General features: G+C 35.6%; 1 protein-coding gene across 2 annotated transcripts in view; it reads right to left on the reverse strand.

Moving 5' to 3' along the window:
- Window positions 1-24877, reverse strand: part of LOC129005686 (FERM, ARHGEF and pleckstrin domain-containing protein 1-like) — a 93831-nt gene that overhangs the window by 19649 nt on the left and 49305 nt on the right. For both annotated transcript variants that reach the window (XM_054434650.1, XM_054434651.1), the window contains exons 3-12: window positions 23701-23910; window positions 14448-14552; window positions 13434-13656; window positions 12409-12532; window positions 11491-11578; window positions 10780-10935; window positions 9872-10032; window positions 8615-8689; window positions 6108-6214; window positions 5064-5219 (exon numbers count right to left, since the gene is read on the reverse strand). In XM_054434650.1, the coding sequence (XP_054290625.1) occupies window positions 5064-5219; window positions 6108-6214; window positions 8615-8689; window positions 9872-10032; window positions 10780-10935; window positions 11491-11578; window positions 12409-12532; window positions 13434-13656; window positions 14448-14552; window positions 23701-23907 (1402 nt within the window). In that variant the 5' untranslated portion in view covers window positions 23908-23910. The remainder of the gene's footprint in view (window positions 1-5063; window positions 5220-6107; window positions 6215-8614; window positions 8690-9871; window positions 10033-10779; window positions 10936-11490; window positions 11579-12408; window positions 12533-13433; window positions 13657-14447; window positions 14553-23700; window positions 23911-24877) is intronic.

The following is a 24877-nucleotide window of genomic DNA, read 5'->3' on the forward strand; positions in this document are numbered from 1 at the left end:
GTAAGGTGAATCGTAATCGTCAAACGACCTTTGACTCACTTTGAAGATCCCAGATCCTCTTTTTTGTTGAAACGTGTCGACGGAATCTGCAGAACTTTTGCGACTAGACAACATCTCGGTTGAAAGAGATAACCCAAAATCACCTGCAAGGGAACTATCGTCTGATTTCACAGCGCACGAGTAATACTGACAATGTTTCACAGTGCTTGTGCTGCTAGAGAAATCAGAAACTCCGACTGAAGTATCTTCACTAGCAGAGTTAGCGTACATCCCAGAAGAAGTTTTTGGCCTTTTTGCCAATTTAACAGTTGTTTCGTCCTGTACTGAAGATTCATCGAATCCTGTGAATTCTTCTTGAAGTGTTTTATTTTCATCAGTATCACTCTCGGCCTCAGCTTCATTGTCCATCTCCGCTGAGTCTACAACTACTTTGGTAGCTTCTTCGGGTTTTATTTCCATGTAAAATGTTTCAACGTGGCTAACAACTGGTGTATCAAAGGGTGATGAGTTCGGAGGAGAAGGCCACTCGTCTTCACCGACTGGCAATAAAGGCGGAGGAATTTTAAAACCGAGTTTTCCTTCAAGAGTGTCATCTTCTTCTACATCATCAGGTTCTTTAGGTAAAGGAGGCAAGTCAGGCAGAGGTTGGTCCTCTGGGTTGGGGCCTGAAGGAGGGTCAGATGAGAGACTTGGTTGCCGATCGCTAGAGAGTAAAGATTCGTCGTCAACTGACAGAGATCGCGATGAGGGCTTTGTTGAGATATCGTCTTCAAAGTCCGATCGCTCCTGCTCTGATGTAGTACTTCTTTCACTGATTCGAGAAAGTGTTCTAGACAAGCCAAACATACCACCAGTGTACCCACTTATAATCATCTCAGCACCCGTCATCGAGTATCCAAACCCTGAGGGGAAATCATCCTGACCATTGGAATGACTTGAACCTTCCTCCTCATCAGCGTAATGCCCTGTATCATCAGGAGGAAATATCGCTTCTTCGAGGCTTGAACTTCCTGAACTTTCCAGAGGGAAAGGCTTCCATGTGGATGACAATTCAACCTGTTTAATAGACGATGAACTGGACGGTTCATCGTCAAAACTCCTTTTCTCAGGTATCATTCTAATGCCAGAAGTCGATGGTTCTTCTAACGGTTCAATAACTTCCATAAAATCCTTTATTGTTCTTTCAAGTTTTTCCGAATCTTTCACAATAAGTACTTTAGACACATCTGTATTCTCGTCCAACTCTACTTTCAAAGAATCACTTCTATCAGTCTTATCTTCATTGTCTTGGTTATCGCTACTTTTCACGTCTCCAGGTTCTGAATCTTCGCCTATTTGTCTAATATCCTCAACAGACACCCAACATTCATCTTCTGTTGTAGAAACCACCTCTGCTGCATGTTTGGGCGACTCTTGGTGATCCTCCATTATATCACTTCCTCCACTTTCAACTAGTTTTACATCCTCCACTTTTGTACTACTAACATCAGGTTCGTCTGCATTTTCTATAATGAAAGTCTCATCTTCATAATCTTTAGAAGTAAAATCTATATCTTCTATCTCCATGGTTGGAACAGGCTGATTTTCACCTTCATCAGAAGTCCAAATATCGACAGAGTAACTTTTTGTGTTTTTGAATGAATCCAACCTTTCTTGACGAGTGCTGGGTCTTCTCTCGGCCGATGGTGACATGGGAGGTTCTATTATAGTCGGAGAAAGAGGTGGTTTAGGAGAGGACGGAGTGGGTGATAAGGGTGAAGGAGAAAGTGGAGCAGGAGATAAGGCTCCTGGTGTCCTTGAAGAAGGAGACATAGGACTTTTAAATGGGGATGGAGGCAAATCCATAATGGGAGAACAAGCTCTATCGGTGATGGGAGACAATGGAGGCAGTGAGACCTTACTGTGGCCACTTTTAACTGTATTGGTAGGTAAAAGATTTTCCTCCTGAAGACCGTCGCCGGCCTTTACCCTGTCGACAACTTCATCTAATTTTTCCAAAGTCACCGTAATATCATCTTGATTTTTTCCTTGTGTCCTTATCTCCTTACTTAGCTCTCCGCCCTCAAGTTTTTCAAGGTTTGGTACTTTAACATTTGATTCACTGGGTGGTTCATTTTGTCTCTCATCGTCTGGAGTTTCCTTACCTTCTGGACTTCTTTCTTCTATTATAGAATCTTGAAGACACACATTACTGCCTTTCCCGGACTTATATGTACGCAGAGCTTTTTCTTCAAGCTCAACATCTTCCTCATTATCAAGAGTGTCGTCTTTGCTAGAGAAAGATGTGACTGGAGGAAGACGGTGTAAAGATACAACTGGAGCGTCTAAAGATTTACATCTTCTCGATGACGACGGAGATGTCACAGAAGACTGTCTATGGGTTGGAGAGTAAGCAGAACCCTCAGATAAACCAAGCCTCGCAAACAGTACAGGCGACCTCTCTCTTTTATGTGATATTGGAGCAGGAAGGTCTCCAAACTTCTTCCAAGAAGTATCAGGAGATGTAATAGTTTTTTTAGTGTCGGATTTTTCATCTTTCTGCTTTAAATTGAGGTCTTTAAAATCCCTGTTACTTAATCCAGAATTATTAGCAGATTTAAGAGCTGCATCAGTATTTGGGCTCGAAATCTTCTCCTTCCTTTCGTTGGCTTGCAATGTTTTGTCATCAGCTTTAGGTTTTTCAACATTATTTGACTGAAATTCCTTAGGTTTATCAGGAAGCTTTTGTGGTTTATCAGGAAGCTTTTGTGGTTTATCAGGAACTACTGGTTTATCAAACGATCTCGGAGGCTTGTCTGGTGTTTTCAGTGGCTTCTCATTAGGTGATTGTACTTTTGACTCTCCTGACGTTAGTTTCAGTGGTTTGGTAGGTATTTGTGGTTTTACTGGTATTTTAGGTTTATTTATATCAACAGGCTTTGATGAATCATTGGTTGGATTACTTCTTCTATTGGTTTCAATCTCAACTTCAACCTGAATTTCATTTTTCTCAAATTTTGGTTCATCCTTTCTTATAGGTTTCTTTTGATCAGGTTTTGTTTTTTTCTTGTCGTCTTTACCATCAGATTTACTTCGAATTAGTCTTCCATCTTTTCCCTTTTCCGATTTTGAATCCTTCTTGTCTTTACCATCTTTTGGGGCATCCAAGCTAGAACTCCTTTTAATATCTTTATCAACTGAATCTTTAGAACCTTTACTTCCAGAAGAACTTCTTTTTTGAAATGCCCTCTTCCTGTTTCCTCTATATTCTACAATAATAACATCCGGATCTGAACTGTCTAATGATGAACTTTTCAATCTGTCTTTTTTATCACAATGGCACAATCCGTCATCACTGTCAATTTTTATAACTTTAACAGCTGAATCTCTCTTTTCAAAAGAAGAATCTTTTCGTAAACCCCCATCTGCGCTGTGAACTTGTCTAGACTTGCTTAAAGAACCTTTCTTAGACTTTGTGTCTTCACTCTTTCCTTTTACAAATTCTTTTTTGTTTGTTTTAGGCCTCAGCACTGTATCGTCTGGAACTTGCAATAGATTAGTATTAACTTCATTCTCTGTAGACACTTCTCTACTTACCATTTTAGGAACTTTTTCTTTTTCTAACTCTAATTTTTCTGCCTTTCTCCGGGCTGCAAGAGATTCTGATATTATTTCATCTACCGCTTGTTTCAACTGAATGTCTTCCTCTACGTCTTTGGTTTGGTCAAAGTTTGCTACATTTTTTAAAAGAACGTCATGCAAGTCATCTGCACTCTCAGTTCCCACAGACAAAGACAGGCCTGAATCTTGAGAATTCAGATCAGGTTTGCTTTTAGTTTTTGTAAGAGGGTCTAGATCAACCGGTGTCTTTTTTGGTTTTGAAATGTCTTTTGGGGCAGTTCCTGGCAATTTAACTGGGGACCTCCTTCCTGAAATTGGACTCAGTTTGTGAGGTGACAGAAGTAGAGGAGAGATACTTTCAGTCCCATTCATATGGTGTCGCTTGTGCAGCGTGTATGGAATATCCACTGCACTTTTACTACCACAAGGTATATCAAGGGAACTGCTTTTCATATCATCACTTAGATAAGATGAAGGGTCAATAGACGGTTCAGTAGGAGTTAGATCTATTGACTTCTGGTGCAACAATCTTGCACGGTGCTGTCTCGCAACTCTCCAGAAATCACTGACGTAAGGATCACTTTTGGTCCTTTCAACTGGGTAGTGCATCAAACTACCCTGATTAATTTCATCATCAAAGCCTATTACCATTCCAGGTTTGCACTTTGCGTCAAATTCACCAAACTCGACCGCTCTTCTATAGGCGAATCCTTGCTTGCACTTTTCATTGAACTCCTTGAAATCTAGATCACCGAATCGAGGTTCCACATAGCCTAATCTCTTCTCTACTTCACCTGATCCGTTGTGTCCACTAAAGTCATCGTCCATCACAAACATTTCATCGTCAAGCATCTGATCTCCGGTAGAGTCGATACTACAAGACCGTGATTCAGCATATAAATCTTCTCGTTCTAAAAGCTCGTAAGAGTCATGGCTTAAATCGTCATGACTCAGTATCATTTCCTCTCTCGAACTTCCAGTATCAATGACTAAAACACTCCCTCCAGGCTCCAAAACTCCTTCTTCGTTTCCTCCGCTTTCGGTGGACAAACTACTCGTGGTACCGGGATAGCTGCTAGAGTACACTTTGGTCTCGACCGGCTCGACTCCACTGCGATCCAAAGACGGAGTCTTACTTCCGGCAATACTATAACAAGACCTTTGTGTTTCATCGTACCGTGTCACCGGCGCGTCGGTTCGTTCAATTTTAACTTCCATAGGTCTTGTTTTTTCCCCTATCAACTCTTTGCAACTGGCCGACCGTTGCAGCGTATACCGTTTGTCCACAGTGACCGGTTCCTCAAAGTCTTCGATATCCACGATGTCCGTCTGACTGGATCGGTTTTCCTTGTATGCGCGTGTAGAACTTCTACGAGACGAAGGGAGGGAGTCGAAGCCCTCCCCGCAGTGGCGACAGAACGACTCGGTCAAGCTGGACTGGGGCGAACTAGTGTAAGGCTGACCTGGTGTAAACGTAGCGCGGCTGTCGATAGCTGTACGCTCCGCAATCGCTGTCGTCGTCTGTTGATTGGTCGTCTGTTGCTGGCGGCGAACAATCGGGCTCTGAGAACCCGCCGGGCCCACCCCCGCTAGACTCATCGAGCCGCATGACAGGGACACTGCAAAACACACATACATGCATCAAAAAGAATTATTTTTAGCCCGGGATTATTTTAAACATTATTTTAGGCTAAGCCTAGGTAAGGTTATGGCATCACTAGATAAAATCCATAGGTGATTGGCAGGATTTGAACCTGAGACCGAAGTCCCAAGCTCTCCCACTAGACCAGCTTGCTCCCCTCAATGAGTTGAACACAAATGAATACTAGACATTGATATAAAAACACAAAGAGTTGAACAATTCTTCCATAAAAATACCAAAGAGAAATGAGATTGTTAAATTGTCATTGTTAATATCATGCATATCAAGTTTGTTAACAAATACGATTGAAATAAGAGTCAGCAATTTAGAAACATACTTTTAAATACGTTGATTCTTGTTAAAACCGCTAACAGGTTCATTTAAATAAAAGTTAAAGTTATAAGACAAAATACCCAAACAGCATGGCGTCTAATCCCTGCAAAAATGTTGTTCAAAAAACACTATGCCATGCAGCCTTCCTTGACATTACGTACACATTTTCGATTGTACGATATAATTTAATTATTCATTGCCATTGCGTTCACAATAAATATTTTTGTCCCATTTTTAGAATTACATATGATAGTAAGCAGTTTTTTCTTTAACCAAGCTAAATATGTACAGCGAGAAATTAGACTCTGCAACCAACTTTCGCTCTATTCCCTTTAAATCGTTCAACATTTATGAATTTCAAAGGTCGCAATGCATTATCTGAAAAATACAAAAAGAAAGCTAGAATACATCAGATTCCCACAAGGGTGCAATACAGACGGGGTGAGAAAGAGAGAATGAGAGAGAGAGAGAGAGAGAAGTAGTAAGAAAGAGAGAATAGAGAGGGAGAGAGCTAGACATGCAGGCAACATACCGATGGAACTGTCTCCTAGGGGTAGGAGGGGGTGGGCTGAAATACTCCCCCCTACGTTTGTAGCCACTGACGAGTGAACTGAAGAAGAGTGCCGGAATGATTGAGACCTGTAAACCACCAATTTTACGTTTTAGTTACGTTTTTATTGCTAGTTTAAAATTTCAAAATTATTTAAATTGAGGTTTTACATAATTTTATCATCAAAATTAACACAATTGGTTTTACTGTGTAAACCGCCATGTTATGTTTTAGTTATGTGTTTATTGCTAGTTTAAATTGTTGTTTGTTTAGCGAGTGGTTTTATCATTGGTATAACTTTAGCAGTGTTATGCTTGTGATTGTTATTCAAACATTGGTTTAAAAAATACACTATACAATTTTTAGTTTATATGTGCTAGAACAGGATTTTGATTTTTAGGAATGAGGGGGAAGCAGCTAGCTTAATTGAGAAAAAAAAAAAAAAAAAAAAAAAAAACAGATAGGCCAGAACACATTGAATAACATAAATAAATTGATAAAGAAACACAGCACTGTATTACCATTACCAGTGTATCAGCATGTGACAAGGTCGCCAAGAGAAACAAATATTGCATGTTTTGTATTTTTTTTTTTTTCAACAAAGTTTACTATGGCTTATAGGATTTTAATTGTAATTCAAGTGTGTTTTTGTTTTGTACCATTTTTTGGGATCTTTAATGTGTAGTAAAGATTATTATTTATTAATTTTGGCTACAAAATTTCCTAGTTACACTACACCTTAAGAGTGTGTGAAATACATGAATTCATTTGTATGAATAAAATTAGGTGTGTCCTACTATTGTAAGATTGAAAAATGATGAATGTATAACTTTACCTATATAAAACGTAAAATTGTGAAGATTTATTTACTGTCAACTGATGGTATTAGAATGATTATGTTAAAAGGGAGAATTTACAAAAAAATATTTATTTCATAACTAGATCCAGAATTGTAATTACATCACTTCATAGGTGTAAACACGTCATAAAAATTGTAATATTTAATAAATACTGTAAAATACCTTAATATGCTAAAACCTGTTATTTTAAATCGTTCAATCAAAAATATCTTCTCATTCTAGTTAATTAATATTGATGCCTATTGTAGAGTGTCCTAGAGTACTGTTTTGTTGTTACAAAATAAAACCAAATCATCCAAAGATTACTGAATTGGACTATAACTTAATCACACATTATTTATTTATTTTTAAAATAATTTACTTCAGTAATAGTAGTATTTATGTATAGCAATAACACATTAAACCATATAAAATAGGTATAACTGATAGGTTCATACATTAAAACTAAAATAAGTAAAGCTAGGAAAATTATGTACTTTTCTAAATTTTAAAAGACAAAAATATAATACAAAAAACTAAATTATTAGCTGGTTTGGTGGAAGACATTTATTACTGAAGAAAGTGGTAACTGTCTTCTTTTAAGTTTTTATGACCAATAATCTGTCATTAATGAGGAACGCACAATTGACCTTTAAGAATTTCTGTTTTTGATCTTTGGAGTTTGAAAAAAAAACAACTTCTATTGGCACATTTTATCTTTTCCTCCTCCCTACATCAACTATCTTTTCAGCATTCAAAAAGATGTGTGTAATCATTAAATGCTAATAAATCACAAAAATAACAATTACGCATTTTTGTTATAAATGCTTGTTTACACTTTATTTAACACAATATTTATAACAACACCTTGTTCAAGACCTGGTTAACCTACACAACGTTCAGTTAACCGTAATGAGGATTCATTGCATGATGGGTTCATTAGGTAAGTACTGTAGCTTTCCTTCAATGCTCTACTATATTTATTTCCTAAAGAACCAAAATTTAACGAAATGCCACAAATAATTTAGAGTAAATTGCATAACAACTCTTTTAACTAAATACAAAATATTGGGTTTTCAATCTCTTAAATGCTTTGCTATAATTTTAATATATCTTAGATACTAGAGATTATAATGCTAAACACAGTTTTTAATTATCAAAATTACTATAAAAAATCAAAATTATTAAATATGTATTTGAAACATATGTTACTGTCTACACATCTGTTTGAATTATTAAGTCGACATGTATAAATAGCTTTGCAAAAACTTTAAAAACAAATGCAACATCTAAATTCATGACAGATTCAAAGTTTACAAGATTACGATACATAAAAATAACAAACCTGGACCATGAAAGGGGACATTTATTGTTCGGCACTGCAATCATGGGCAAACTGCAAAACTGCTTCATCCACAATGTATATAGGAACAATCATGACATAGGGTAAAATATCCTGAAATAAGCAGAATACAAACACGAAGAGCGGCGTAGAAACACAAAGGCTACAAGAACACACGGACACAACAGTTTTGGAGCGTAAAGAGCGACATTTACAGGTGGGGAGGGGAGCAAACGAGCGGCCGCTACTTGTGTAGCGACCGTGCGGGAATCTGATATTACATGCAGTAGTTCTAGACAACTGCTCACCTTTGGAATGTCTGTCTCTTGACGTAGTTCTCTCTGACAAACTCTACGATCTGCTTTTGCGTCTTGCCGCTATACCTGCAAGAACACGTACAGTGATGAGAAACTTGATTCATTCAATTCATTGTATTAGCACCGAAATTGTGTAGAATCTTTGACTTTGGATACAGTCGCAAAGTGTGCAAGTGTGTGAAATTCTTATTTTCTACCCTATTTTTATTTACTGAGATTATTGGTATGACATAAAATATCCTATAGCTTACAAAAAGTCGTCCTATCAGATTAAATTAGTTAAACAGTTAGAATATTCGACAGAAATCAGTAATTTACATCAGCAAAATTTGTCGGCTCAGTTAAAAAATGATCATTTTGAGAAAAAAAGTTTAATAAATCATTGGTTTTTAACGAATGGAATATCTAGTTCTATCTAGTCAAAGATTGGAAAACAATTAATAGGCAAAATATCTGTCTTTAGCAGTTCCAAGTTAGACAGTATTCTACATGTGTCTATAAGCATACAAATGTTTTCAGCTTACAGCTGTTAACGACAGGTAGAATAGCCTATTTTTTTGTAAACACTTGCAACTTGCTTGAAAATAAAAGTGAAAACAATAATACAACATTTTGGACGCTTATTAAGCTACTTTACTTAATAGTAGGATGCAAACCAGAAAAAATGAAAAACAAAACCCAATCATAATACCCGTTTGACTTTATTGGTCAGGGGTCTTCACAGACAATCCCATAAACAACCTATCCCATTATTTTGAAAACAAGATTTACAAAAAAATCAACAGTCAGTTCAGAAAGATGGCTTATGAACAATGAGAAAGATCAAACAACTGTGAGAGCCATACAAAGATGTTATAAGAATATGGAAATATGTTGGTGATTCTTAAAACCAACTTTGTTTTCAGTGGCCCCAGGATCAAGTAATACTATTAGAATTTTATTTTTGCAATTTTGAACAATAATTATAGACAAGTAATATTAAAAACATACATATTTTGAAAAATGTTGGAATATACAACATTAAAGCGTTTTGTGAACGAATAGTTCCAAAGTTTAGTAAATATAGCGCAAAAGTATCAAATGCAGGTAATTTACGTACTGCAGAATGTCTATTGCAGCAAAGGCATTCCAAACAAAGCATTATCTCAGAATTCACTAGTTTAGAGTAAAAATTACTTTATCAAGTTTTACCAGCCTCCATGTAATCATATCACTATAAAGTTTAAGCAGATTGATGTAACTCATTACCTAAAGGATGAACCTCGACTCAAAACTCTCGTTCTCTGTCTCGGCACTTTCTTAACGGAAGAACAGCGGAAGAAGCCGTGATTTTCGACACATTTCTTCCAGAAGTTCTTACATTCGTTTCGTCCCTCGAAGAAAAATTCGACTGTGTCTTTGTAGTAACCCTGTAGTAAAAATAACGGATCACAACTAAATAAATATTCAACAACTAGAGATAACAAAATATAATTAAAATTTAAGTAGAGCACAACACAGAAACAAACATCAAGGAAACACACTTGTCAGTATCATACTACTAAAGCGTAGTTAAAAGAATTTTTGCTGTATAGGATAAAAGGTGGAAATTCTGATAACGAATTTCCCATGAAGGAAATAAGCTATTACCGTAGGTAATACAGATTTTTTCCGTTTTGAGGTCCTCAGAGGCCAAAGTATCACCCATTTAAAATATATATTTTGTGTCCATTAGCACAATAACTTAAATACAAATCATTTTGAAAAAAAATTAGTGAGTTTCGACAATGTTAAAGTACCGGTAGGTCACCGATAATTAAATGTTAAACACTATTTCTATACAACAAAAATACAATTTAGGCCTACACACTTTTGTTTGGAAAACTAAGAATTGAGGTCTTTCTTGTTTGGACAACTAAGAATTGAGCTCTTATTCTAACTAAACATATCTGAATACTTTTTAAAAGCACAAATTATGTAAAATTAGTAAATTGCTTAAAGCACTTGACAATAGAAGTGACTTTATTCACTAGTTGCAATTAAAGCATTGCAAAATGCACAAGTCATATCCAGGTGCTTGTACATACTATCCAAACTCTCAATGAAACTGAACCAGAGTGAATCTTCTGAACAATTTCCCTAACATTTTACACGCACAGAAACATTAAAAAACTTACATATCCCTCCGGATGCAGTTTGATCAGAAACCGCTTCCGTTTGAAGCTGATTTTCCTGATTTTCGCCCAGGAGAAGGTGTTGATCTTGGTGTAGTTCTGGAAGACAACGAGGCCCATGTGGGCTACTGACAGGTTTAGAGGCACACCTTCGTGGTCCTGCGGAACAAACACCAATCATTCTCAAATTGTTCAATATAAAATAAACATTATCAGCAAACAGACACATGATTTCTACAAATAGGCTGGTCAAAAACCTTTATAATGGGTGAAAAGTGGGAGTAGGTGAAATGACAAAAATTGCAATAACCTTTGAACCATATTTTTTACAGCAATGGAAATTGTACCAATTTGTTTAGAGTTTAAGATGATAATGGAAATAGCAGTTACAAAACTGTGCTTTAACTGTCAGGTACTCATTTCTTAAGTAAGTTTGATGTGTATCCATTCCTTATACCTTAATGTATTCTTAAGCCATGCTTTTTTCGGACAAAAAATTCAAATAAAGTCTTTTGAAGTAAGAGGACGATACTCAGTCCAGTATAATAACAAAATTACTAGGCAATACTACAAAAACCACGTTACAAAACTGATGCATAAGAAATTTAAGAAACAAATTACATTTTGAAAATATTATCCATTGTGAAAACTGTAAGATAGTGAAAAAATAAAGATCAATTATTTCTTTTAAATTACCTAAAAAAGGGTCTTTACCTTAGCAGCATGCATTTTCATGCCGTACAGTTCACATCTACGAGCAGTTTCTAGAAGATTTAGGTCCGCTTCTGCAGGTGACTGGCCACTGAAATAAGGAAATAAATTAGGCGAATATAAAGAATATTGTCTTTATGTTCAGATTTTGGAGTGTACGCCAAGATAATTCATTCATTAGGATTAGACGAAAGAACTTGCTATAAAGATAAGTCAAGTCAAGAATTTATTTTCACAAAACGTTTACAGATCCAGCATTTAGATCCATCAAAGTGCTGCTTGCACAAGAAAGTCTTGACTAACCTTATCAAGAGCAAAACAAGTTGATAGTAGTGCCACCACAAATATTCTTTCTTGACCAGTACTGATAATCAGGATACTTCATTTGAGTGTACGACCGCCATCCAGAAAGTAACAGACAATTCGCATTTGCTTCACGTAGGGGAGACTATCGCTGCCATCTTACTATGAGAATGTTCCTACACTCAGTCGCCAGAGCATTATCACTTATCTTGTCTGCAGTGGAATCTCAAAATGTGTGCTGACATTGTACTGACATTGTTGTGACATTGTACTGTGTGTATTGTATTGTAGTTGTAAGGTACGCTCTGCAATCAGATTTTTGTTGGCAACAAATCATGACTGATGGGACAGAACATTCAACAGCAGAAAAAATATTAGAGATATAATGTATAATCTAACGAAGCTGGTTGCATACTAACGATGGCGGCAAAATTCCCGCCCCAAGCAGTGTCGGTGCAAAACATCTGTTAATTTCTAGTCGGCCCTCACAGTTTATCCTGTTCATTTTCCAAGTCTCTATTTACCACCATATTGTTTTTTACTACCATGGTGCAAAAAGTTATTTGACTAACTTAGTAAAAAAAAACATTATGAACAAGCTATGTTTTGACAACTTACGCATGTTTCTTGTGGTTCTCCATGATCCGCCTCTCAAGGTCGCGGTCTTGGTGCGGCACAAATTTGTACGTGGAGAGATACGAAGGGTCTGGATAATCTTCGGCTACAAAGTCACCACACTCGGCTGGAAGAGAATGCAAAAATTGGGTAACATCTTACACAATGTTTCAGTGTACATATTCATAGTTTAAAGTATTTGTTTTTAAACTTAGCCAAAGACAATTTAAAATTATATTCGAGAAAGCTCTGGCCGAGGCCAGCTTTATTCCAGATCATAAGCAATAATGTAGTTGAAAACATGCTGAAGCTTACAATTGTCGTAAATATGATTGTTAAAAACCCAATATCTATTTTGAAATAACCTTTTCTGATAGAATGTTTTGTTTTCGGGATGTATTTAAACTGACAGTCATATGATTTAATTGTTTAAAATTACAGTGTAGTTTATCTTATTGATTTGTTAAGAACAACAAATGGCTGATTGCTCATTGTGTAGAAATAAAATTAGTTTTGTTTACTATTTCTGATTTCTAAGGGCGTTTGAGTCTTGAGTCTCTCAAAATCAGGTAGGCTAACTAAAAAAAAAATTAAATAATCCAGAATGTTTAAGGCAAAAAAAAATGTTAAGGCTCTTTAAAGCTTTTACATTCAGCAGAGTCGGAAAGCAATCATAATAGGTCAGAAGCAAACAGCACACTTTTTGAGCTAAAAAAGAATTCATTGCATTTGATTTTCATTTATTCTTTTATTTATCATTTTACATCATAACTAAAATATTAGGAAGCACAATAAAACAAAATAATGGCTCGCCAACCAACAATTTCTATTTTATGCCCTAAATAGCGGTATTTTCGGAAGTCTGCAATAACGGCTGTTTTTATAAGACATTCAGAAATCCGGAATTTCTAATAATCCAACACTGTCAAAGTCCCCTATGGATTAACAAGCGTCTGCTGTATTATTGTTCAGCATTTATTTGATTTGAACATATGTTTCTCTATTATGAAGTGAAAGGCTACACTTACCCTGTACAATATAAGACGCCATGAGTGCGGCAGTGTTCTCGTTACACTGTATGTGACCTTGCGCTAGGTCTCGTTTGATCTGAAGACAGAACAGGTACCTGGTGAACTCTTCCTCCAGCTGGGCCGGGTCTGGTGTGTAAAACTTGACACAGAACTGCAGCAAAGGGTCGACCAACGTGAGGCCTACCTGTCTGGCCAGAGGCTTCTCCAGGTCCAGCCAATACTGTGTCACAACATAGACTTCAGAATTGTAAACACAATATAAAAGTTCAGTATAAAAGTACCCAGAGAACAGGCACAGAATAGGAAAGAGAAGGAGATATTCTAAAATAATTGTTAGATAACATATGGGGAACGTTATAAAAAAAAGGGTAGTGATAGAGAAAGGTTAGGGGAAGAGCTCCAGCTCATCCCTTGCGTTGCTTGATTACTTCAAGTTACAGGCTAGAAGCCTTTGTTGATAGGCAAATGCAAGGTTGAATTGCAAATGCATCAATATTTTTTAACTATTAGGCTAACCTTAGACTTGTAAGATGTTAAAATGGTCACATGAGGGTTAGGGTAATCCTACCCCTAGCTACTTCAACCTTTTGACTTGTTGTAGCATAGATACATTAAAGGTTACTGTAAACCATAGAATCGTATGATGCTACATCAATGGTTAATTCATCAAACGTAAAAAAATACAAAAAAGTTGTATAGTTAACTTTAATCGAACAAAACCTTCAAGTAGGTTACACCTACCAAGTCATCATTGGTATTCCGCTGAGAGTGTCGTCAAATTGGTATCTAGACTATCAATATTAATTACAATACCCGACATTCAATCTTTCCCATTCTAAAATGTGTCTTCATGTGATAAAGCTCAAAGCTGAGACTGGCCAAATTTGACCAATCTCTCACAGCTCTTGTCTGAATACCCAAATTAAGTGATGACATTGGCTGCACAAGCTTACGATTGAATATTGCACACAAATCAATCACAATTACTACTAAGTGTTCCTGGCAACTTACCCTAGTTCCAGTAGGGTCCTGATACTCCAGCCCAAAGTAATCAGCCTCCAGTAGATGTAGTTGTTTGCAGACTTGGTCAAACAACACTCTACCAACGGCCTTCGCCTGTCAACAACATATCACAGGTTAAAACGGCAAAATCAGCAGAAAGAGGAAAATTCACTATCAAATTGAAGTTTTAAATTACCTTAAGATTTTTTGGTGTCTCCTTAAGGGAAATAAGCTATAACAGGGTGTCCACAAAAAAATTTGTCATTAATTTCCATGACTTTCCATGACTATCCATGACCATTTACCATTGATTTCCATGACTCATGAACTTTACACGCAAATTATAATATAACATACACACACAAATATATAACTGCCTGGACATGTTATTTTGCAGAAAATACTGAAATATGTAATAACAGATAACAATGGAGTACAATAGGTACAACAATGAACTAAAACAAACCGAAAACTCATAAAATAATACAACTGTAATAAATTGAATTGTCGAACAATTGTGAAAAATCCTGAAAAATGCTACAACAGTCCGGGTTACAGCTGACTAGAGCATTGAATGGTCCCCTCAAATCCATCCATAATTGGAAATTTCCATGACTTTCCAGAATGTGGACACCCTGTATAACCCAAGTAAAAAGGTTAAATACCTGTTAAACTGTAAATGATACAGTATTTAGTCTGCGACCAAGGTTTCGAACCTTAAGGTTCATTTTCAAGCTGTAAAGAAAAGTCATGACTGAGGTACAATCATAAACAGGGATTTAACCTTTTTATTGGGAAAAACATCTTCCAGAGGCTAAATACCCTAGGTCTCAGGGGTAAGACCTAGACACGGAACCGATTACTTTTTCGTTTTGATTTCCCCCAAAGGCCAAAACCACCATCGAGCATCTAACACACGAAGATCTAACGCATGTGACTCATTATTAAGGTTTTACATTTTATCTTGTTTAATTTGTGTTTGTTTGTGTCTGTGTCTGTTAAGTGATTTTTAAAGACTTAAATCTTACAGGTGAAGAATTTGTTTTGCTTGGAAAAGAAACGTAGGTGTTGAAACTGGTCACCATTAGACAACAATTTTAGGACAGTAACGTAACACACTTGTTGATAATTAATTGACAAATTTAATATATGAATCCAAATCAGTATACATATTCAACATACTGTAACAACTAAGAGAGATATTTTCCACACCCAGTGTTATGACGGGGCCCGGAGCCATGCCGGAGCGTAGCTAACAATTGAATGTATTCAACAGTAAAGTGGAGGCATTGTCTACCATTGCTGAATAATAGCTGAACCCAGCCTTTACCTGCTCTGCTCTTTCATGCAAGTTACAGTTGTAAATTAACTCAACACATTCTGGGCCCAATGAATTTTAAAGTTACAAACCTTCATCACACTTCCGTTTAAAAATGGATAATTCTAATTCTACCTTTTGATGCGAATCAGGTTAAGTTTAAGATTACGCTATGGCTGCTACAGAATGAGTCAACAAAAATTTCAAAAACCTAAAAATCTTCACTGTCTATCAATATTACATCTATGAGACAATATCATTGCAAATAACAAAAATTACACACAGGACCACAACAAATATCTCATTCTTACAATTTAAGAAACAGACGGGAGATTAAACAACCCCATATACTACAATTTTTTGGGGGGAAAACGCCAACATAATCAGGTAATTGATAAAAGAAATAATTCCAAATAGTATAAAAAATGGAATACAATTTACAAAGTTCAGTAAATTATTGAAAGAGTATACAATAAACAAGGACATTTATTCCATCATAGAATTCTCCACCTCCCTCAAATAATTTAGTAATTTAAACATGAAATGCCAATGATATGTGTTTTGATCAAATTTGGCAAATTTATTACTAACTTTAACACTTTTATCATAAAAAAAACATTTTTCTTCCATGTAACAGCAAAACCTAGACTCATTAAATCTAATGTTATTTTAAATAGGGAATAAATCTGAAAAGTTTAAGGAAATATTTAAGTAAATATCCAAAATCAGACTAATTGAAATTCGAGTCAACAGGTTTGCTACAACGGAAGTATATTTTAGTGATGGAATTGTATTGAAGCTGTTCATTGTGCCATATAAATAAATAAAGATGTTTGAACATAGATTGAACGCTTGCCACAACTAGCTTGTTATCCACTAACAATAATATCAACAGCAGCCAGTAATCCCACAGCTACCCCTCCCAACAACCTACAACAGAGCTATAACTCATCCACTCACTGTCAAACACAAATGTGCCGCGCTCCTCTGGCGCTCCTCTGTCGTTTATGTCTCTAATATCAACCATAACCTGTGTAAAATGGTTGGAATACATCCAATACTATTACTGAGTGCTAACTTGTTTCAGATTGATTTTCAGTTGAAATAACCATGTATGTGGCGAAGTAATCTTGCAACAACAAAAAAACTCTGCAATGAGTTCTTTGCAAAGAATTTTTTCTTCAGAAAATTGTCTTCAATAAACTATTTTAAATCTAGTATGTTATCTAGTAAAATAAAAATAGTAAAATGTGTGTGTTTAGTGTTCCAAAAGTTAGGGCTTATATTTTCCTACGTAAAGCCGAGCATTAAGAGAGATACCTTAGACCTTTTCTGTTATAAAACAACCGTAACCAATATGTAGAGTTTTGTAACAAAACACAATTAAAGGAGCAAGGTGGTCTACTGGTACAGCGTGAGACTTTGGTCCGAGATCCAGGGTTCAAATTCCGGCAATCACTATTGGATTTTATTTAAATAATTCCGCAACCCTCTAACTTAACATTTAACAACCTAACCTTAATTAGGATTGAAGATAATCTCAAATTTTATCCTGAAAAAAACCTAGTGGTATACATATAACAGAAAAAGTCTGAGAACTCATTATTCAAAACATGTCTCTCTTTATGGTAAAACTCACTCAATCAATACCACTTCTCCCAATCAAAATTCCTTTTGAACAGTATTGATAACGATTCCAAGATTCCATAACTATCATATAACGATTGCTGATAAACAGTAGCAACCTTCATAGATCATTTCAATAGTTTAAAAAACATTTTTTTGTTCTCCTCACCTCATCCATTAAGTCTTGATCCTATAAGATTTAAGAATAAGCAATATAACACATATTTGAAAACAGGACGACCACACAATGTGAAATCAAGAGGATTCAAACGAGCAAACGAAGTGTGTGACCCGTCCAGTGAGAGTCATTTACTCTGAAATTGAGGGAATTTCTCTTTCTATTTCAGTCTTTTCTCGCTCTGATTTTTATGCTAAAAGACATGATCAGCTTTTTTTTACTGTGACGTATTTTATTCCAGCAAAACAAGATGTATACACATCATGTAAAAACATGTAACAAGACATTAATAGCTGGAGGGTTGAATAGGGTTTGAAACTGGACCCAGCTGTTACTGATCATTGGGCTTGAAATGTGATCCTGGCTAATGAAACAGCTGTTCTTAGTCAGTAGCAAAGCTACACAAATCATCACACTTCTACACTCATCATTCACTGATATTTCGGTTAAAATACACACCTAGGAGGCGTCCCCATATCAATAGGTAATGATAATTCAAATAAAAATATGTAAATTTAGTTTGAATTTACACTAGGCTAGTTATTTTTTATGAAGGATGTTTTGCTACGTAGAGTACACAAAGAACCTACCAAAATATTTAGGGGTAAATTCTACTATTGACATTTAGATACTGATAGACATCACATGTGGACCTGTTATTGTCAGTTTTTTATTCAATAAGAAACAACTTGAATGAGCGAGTCACAGAGTGCGCTAGTGTCTCAAATTTGGTTTTCCAACTCATTCTTTTATATTGATAAAGTTGACATGACAATAGATGCTATAGCCTACAAAAAATCGTCCTATCAGTTTGACTTGTTAAAAAAAAGTCACTGACAAAAATCAGTCATTTTTATCAGCACAATTTTTTAATGGTTCAATTCCACTTGTCCCTTTAAACATTGCAACAACCTTAACAATGGGATGAAATGTCTAGCTATCAACCATGGTGGAAGGAAAAAACATAGGTGTGCTATTCCCACATATTCTGACGTCACTCGGATTGCAAACAAAAGATCACCTGATTGTAACTGTCAAATTAGTATGTATTTGTTTTGATTTGATTGTTATTGTTTTTATAATAATAAAAACAATAACAACCAAATCAAAACAAATACATATACTAATTTGACAGTTACAATCATGTGATCTTTTGTTTGCAATCCGAGTGACGTCAAAATATGTGGGAATAGCACACCTATGTTTTTTCCTTCCACCATGGCTATCAACAGTCAAAGGTTCTTGATTACATAATCATAGTCACGACAAGACTTCTCGATTGTTTTGAATCAATCTAACAATTGGACTTACTGTAACATTGCTCTAGAGAAATAACTTTTTACTCAACCTGACAAAAAATCATAAAAATGCTTGAACATTCAAATTTGTTTGTTTGGGAAGAAGTTATTTCAAATCTACATTCAAACTACTGTATATCCCTTGGAATATTTTGAAAATATTATGTAGTTGTTTTTATGATCTGGCCTGGAATATAACCAATCATACAGCTGATTATAAGTTCAATGAACCGTGGTAAAACAAGACACAAGATTTATTTTTATTACCGCTAACGCCCTGTTGGGTTCACTTCCTTTCACAATTCCCTCTTTCTCAAACATTTGAGTTCTTGTCTTTTTTCCTGCTTTAGTAAGATCTTTTTCTAACAGTTAACTGAATAAAAAAATCCAAAACATTTATAAATTAGATTCATAAATTTGTTCTAAGCTTTTAGATCTAAGAGGCCTCTTAGTTAACTGTTAGGAAAAGAGCTTACTAAAGCAGGAAAAAAGACATGTACGTGGCATGTACTTCAGTCTTTAATCCAACACAGAAAAAATTGAGATAAATTAATTAAATGATGAAGAAATCAATTTTGTGTTTTCAACAATGGTTATGAATAAAACAATCAATCTGAAATGTGTTAGCGGTTGTTAAAAATTGATATTTAAGGAAGTGGAGTTATCAGTTAAAATTAAAAACCTCTTTAAACTCATCAGGCTAAAGGCTAAAAATATTCAAACTTAACAAATTAGGACAGGTTAGTCAACCCAATTACAGAACCTATAAGGTACACAAAACACTCTTGAATGTTTAGTTTGAACATAGATTGAATGTTCCTTCTTAACAAAATCGACTAAGGTATTGCGGCCATTGACTTTTGCCTTTGAACATAACACTTGGACCTGACTTAGAAGCAGCCGCCATCACCATGGTTAATATATGTACTATCAATGTACTATAGTCCTCGCCACCCTAAGTTGAGGCAGCCCAAGGCCGCACGGCGTATATCTAGTGCGGCCTTTGGCTGCCTCAACTTAGGGTGGCGAGGACTATAGTACTGAATGTTGCCTGATTAGACACACAGCCTATGTAACAAAACAATGCTGACAGACTATTGTTTCTATTAGACAACTTGATTTATCTAAATTTCCAAGTAACAAAGAAGTGTTAAAAAACAACCAGGTATTATAAAACAAACTCATCTTGTAGCCTTGTAGATAACAGATATCTGGAAACAAACACAACTTCTCTTTTCCGTTTGTTTGTTTGTTTTGAGGAAATGAAGTAATGATCTTGCCTAGGGGATTTTCAGTGAGGAAATTTTTATGTTAATTTTTCACTTGGACTTTGGTTCATAATTGGGTGTTTTTAACGCTGCCCACGTAAGGACTTCGGAAAGATTAATGTACAGGTGTCAGTTATAAATGAAGCCACATTAAGACAGACACTTTTGTTGTTGAGGTCAACGAGACAAACGTTTTCTACACAAAATGCCTTCCAGCACTGGAAATAACGCCAAAAGAATCTCAAAATAAGGGGTTTTGTTGAAAAATATTAATATTAAACTTCTAAATAATTCCTAACCAATTTTAGGTTAAGTAACAATTGAAAATGCAGGCTACCTATTTTGTAAAATCAATAACTAGCACCATATAAATAATATTTGCTACTTTTCAACCTGGCTGATTTTAATTTCGTCCTTTTACAAATTCTTGACTTTGACGTGTCAAGATACACAGTGCTGAACTTTTTCGTAGTGATGTATGATTTTATGTACTTCAAACAACGCTCTCGATCATTTTTTAGCCCAACCAACATTTCCTCTGTAAAATACTAATTCCTCGTGGTTTTTTGTTCCAGTAAAATACCATTTCATAGCCACTAGACACCAAAAATAATATCCAAAAATTAAAAGCAGAATTTCCACCCAGAAAATATTTTAAGTGGTCAAACATATCATTATTATCATTATTTTAAGACAGCAATACACACTTATATTTTTATGTTTTGTTCTTATGAATATGGATGCAAAATGAGAGTAGAATGGAGTAAAAAATTGTGTGTTTATTCCTGACAAAGATCAGCTGTTTCTTCAACCAGTATCATCTAATGTTTAGGAACAACTGAGTCAAGTTTCAGACCATCAAAAGCTACTGACTTTTCCAAGGAACCTGCAACCTTTAGATAGTTAGGCGAGCACTATAACCACTCAGCTATCCTATTAAAGTCAATAAGCTATCTGTGTTGGTTCTTATTGAGAAATATACAATATAGGTTTGTATATAGACGATACAGTTGACAACAGCTAGTGTAGAGTTAAGGAATGTCCCAGGTCTACATTGTCCATAAATGGACTGGTGAGACGGCTTCCACTCCAGTCCAGACCACCAGACACTGTGCAACTGACACCTCCCATACGATCCATCCCATGCAACTAAAAATCCCTTTTTGCAACGAATTTCACAACAAATCAGTCATATTTTATATTTTTACTCACAACAAATAAATATGTAAACTTGAATGAAATGTGTAAATGGCTACAGATTTGCATGATAAAAGAAATTTAAGAGAAAGTGAAATATTCCATGTTTTGTAATATAAAAGAAATCAATTGTTACTTGGGCTCCTTAGACCTATTGAGTGAGAACACAGTTTAAGGGTTTTTTTTTGTCCTAGGACACTAGGCACGAGTCCGGAATTGTTTTTCACATTCTTTCAGGCTAGACCTAGGGGTTGTGGCATTATCACTTAGATAAAATCCATTAGTGATAAGGCGGGATTTGAACCTGGGACCCCAGGAACCGGAGTCCTGCGCTCTAACCACTAGACCAGCTCGCTCCCCACAGTTTAAGGGTAGGACTGGCCGCCACAGCTTAGGACACTGGTTCGTCATTAGTTGCCCAGAACTATAGAAACTATAAACAGCTGATCTTATAAACTGTTTGGAAATGAAATAACATCTGACTGATTCATTATCTCAATCCCACTCGATTGTCAATTAGAACAATTTGAAAGCACAGTATAAAATATCGTAGAGTTAATTTTAAAGAAGCTGTGACACAACCTAGCAAAATTTGCTAATTGTGTCTTCCCATACCAATTAAAATACTGGCCTATCGGTTAAATGATTTGAAAGTACAGTATAAATATGACAAGATTCTGTTGTTAGAAACCCTTCCTCGTATTTTACCCCTTAGCAATCAAAAAGAACCTTTACCCCTTGTCACGCTGTAGAAGTACCTAATTAACTTCTCGGTTTTCTTAAGGTGAAATTAAATAATTACATTAGCATTTTACATGTTAGCTATACTATACGAATCCGTTAGCTATATACTGTACTATACGAATCTACTATAATCTTCCTAAAACTTTATTTCCAACTAGACCTGATGGACTGAAGTGATTATTTGAAATCTATCGCTATTGTGACACCTTTCAATATAGCAGTTAGACATATATCACATCACACAATGTCGCGAGATGTGTTTTGATATGTTTTTGTGACATTGTTGGCAAGCAGTTTTGACAAACACCAGAAAAACTACTGTAAAACAGTCAACAACATCTGACACTGGTACTTAAAAAGATTTAAAATAGTATAAGACCTTCCCAAATGTCCAAACCACCTTTTAAGTGTATATAGCCCAAAAGGGAGTACACAACGTATTTAAGGGACAATCAAGGAGATCTGTTGGGCACCAAACGATTCAGAAAGGCTGGTAAATTCCACCTGACTTAGTAAAATCCAATTACCTTCCACCACGTCTTCCCTTAATGTTAACAGCTGCTTGATCGAATTGCCAGCCTTTTGTACCAAATGTGTACTTTAGCTGAACAAAGATTCTGTAAAGAAACATTCCTCCTACAATAACCTGGCTATAAATTATAGGAGGGAAAATTCAATTCAAAACCCATACTGGTAATTTATATGAGGTTAAAGGTTTGGATAGAACGTTGATAATAACGCCTGTTTTGGTTTACATCGTCAACAAACTTTTAACTGAATTGTACTGAGATAGTCAATATCATGTTGGTTTTAATCTGTAGATACAATCAAACTAAAACTGCCTGATTTATTTGGTTTTAAGTTTCATTCCATTGTAAATCTCTAGAACTATTTTTCATATTTTAAACTATACCCCTAATGAAAATTCTACAATTTAAATAGCCTACTACGTCCCAAACAATATCATTCTCATCTAATATTCAAGCCGTGTATCATAGCCATACATATCACATCTAGATGAAAAATCACTCTTGTGGTAGATCCAATCATTACTTTAAAAAAGCCTCAACAAAGACTATACTAAGCATCATACTTGAGGTGAAAATATGTGTTCTCAGAAAGTTGTACTCATGAAAAGCTCTGAAAATGACTCGTTGAAACGACTCTTTTTCCTGTTTTGGCTCACAGATTGCTACAATAATTTTGTATTACAATACAAAATGGCAATAAATTAATATTATTATGATAATTTTCAGTCTATAAACTCTAAAAGTGCGAAGAGAATAAAATATGGGTTATATACCCCATAGTTTATAAACTTCATATCCTTGATCGTTAGGTTAGGTTTCCTTAAGTTAGGGGATTATTGCACAGAATTATCTTATTTTAGCTATGGCTCAATGAACTCATCCAAAATATGAAACAAATGACAGAAGTAAGAATTTTTAGGATTAAACCCTCTCTTTATGTTTACTCTTTTGATTGGTTTAGCCAATACCGTTATTATAGCTCTCTGAGAACTGAAACAGAAGATCGATTTGTTTTAAAGAGTCGTTCACAAAGACTAGTTCCTCTCCTTTCTCTTCCCCCTGACTTAAACCTCAGCTTTACACCCATCACGCTGTGTACACACCTGCACTTGGAACATGGTGACGGAGTCGTCCAACATCTGTACCCGGATGGCCAACATCTTGCCTCCCTTCTTAGGTGTGGTGGGAGGCGTCCGACTACAGCCGACCACGCCTCCGTCCACCCCTACAGGGGTAGAGTGTGAGTGCGGCAGCTTGGAGCATGACGACGCTCGCGAGTGACTCAGCGAAGAGTCGTTCATCATCGCCATCCTCTGCAACAAACAGATAATTAGGTTATTACCTTATGTATCACCAAGTAATCCTATTCTTGTAGTTTCCATGGTTTAAAGGCCTCGATGGCTTCATTATCACGTTTAGAAGACATTTAGCATGTGCAATTTATTTTATAAGGAAGTGCAGGAAATGAAGAAATTTTCGAATAAAGCATATACAATAACCATAAAAAACAACAGAGTTGATAGCCAAATTTACAAACTAAATGCTGATCATTTACTTGTTTTTTTTATAATTTACATTCTTCTAGGAGAACAGATTAATCTACAACCAAACCAACTCAAAGCCACTTATCTCTAAGTTAGTTTGCAGCTCACCCTTTACATTGGTAGTGACTTTCTGTAGCCATAATACAAATATAATATCACTGAAAAGTGGAGATCGCAATTCATGTAATGAAAGAGACTATTCTCGAACAGTTACAATTATGAATTATTGAAACTGAACAAAGCTGTCATCATTCACTCGCTATTATCTTAGTCAGTAATAGAGTATCCAACACAACAATCATCATTGTTTTAAAATATACATTCAAGACTATCAAAATCTATTGCACAGTAGTGGTATAAACAAAAATATAGCAATGAATAGCACAGTAAAGCTGAAAAATATTTGGACACATTTTAAGCTAATGGTTATTATTTCCTCTTATAGATATCCAAAAAGAGAACAAACTCATTCATCAATAAGTGTCTCAAGAAGTGAGTCACTGATGACATTCCTAATGGGATATTAAATGGTGCTGTGGATTTGAGTTTGTTAACTTAGTTTTAGAAGAATTGTTGTGATAAGTATTAAAGAATTAGATGCCCCCGCCGCAGCAAACCTGCAGACTAAGCCAATTCATATTTGTTTGATAGAATTTTACTTGAATATTTACTTAAAATGTCATATTTATTCCCTACTTAGGTTTAGTAAAAGATAAGTAACAAAGTGTGTTATTGG

Source organism: Macrosteles quadrilineatus, unplaced genomic scaffold (assembly GCF_028750875.1).
Source record: "Macrosteles quadrilineatus isolate MER2022 unplaced genomic scaffold, UCM_ALF_1.0 Scaffold_30__1_contigs__length_1495292, whole genome shotgun sequence".
NCBI lineage: Eukaryota > Metazoa > Arthropoda > Insecta > Hemiptera > Cicadellidae > Macrosteles > Macrosteles quadrilineatus.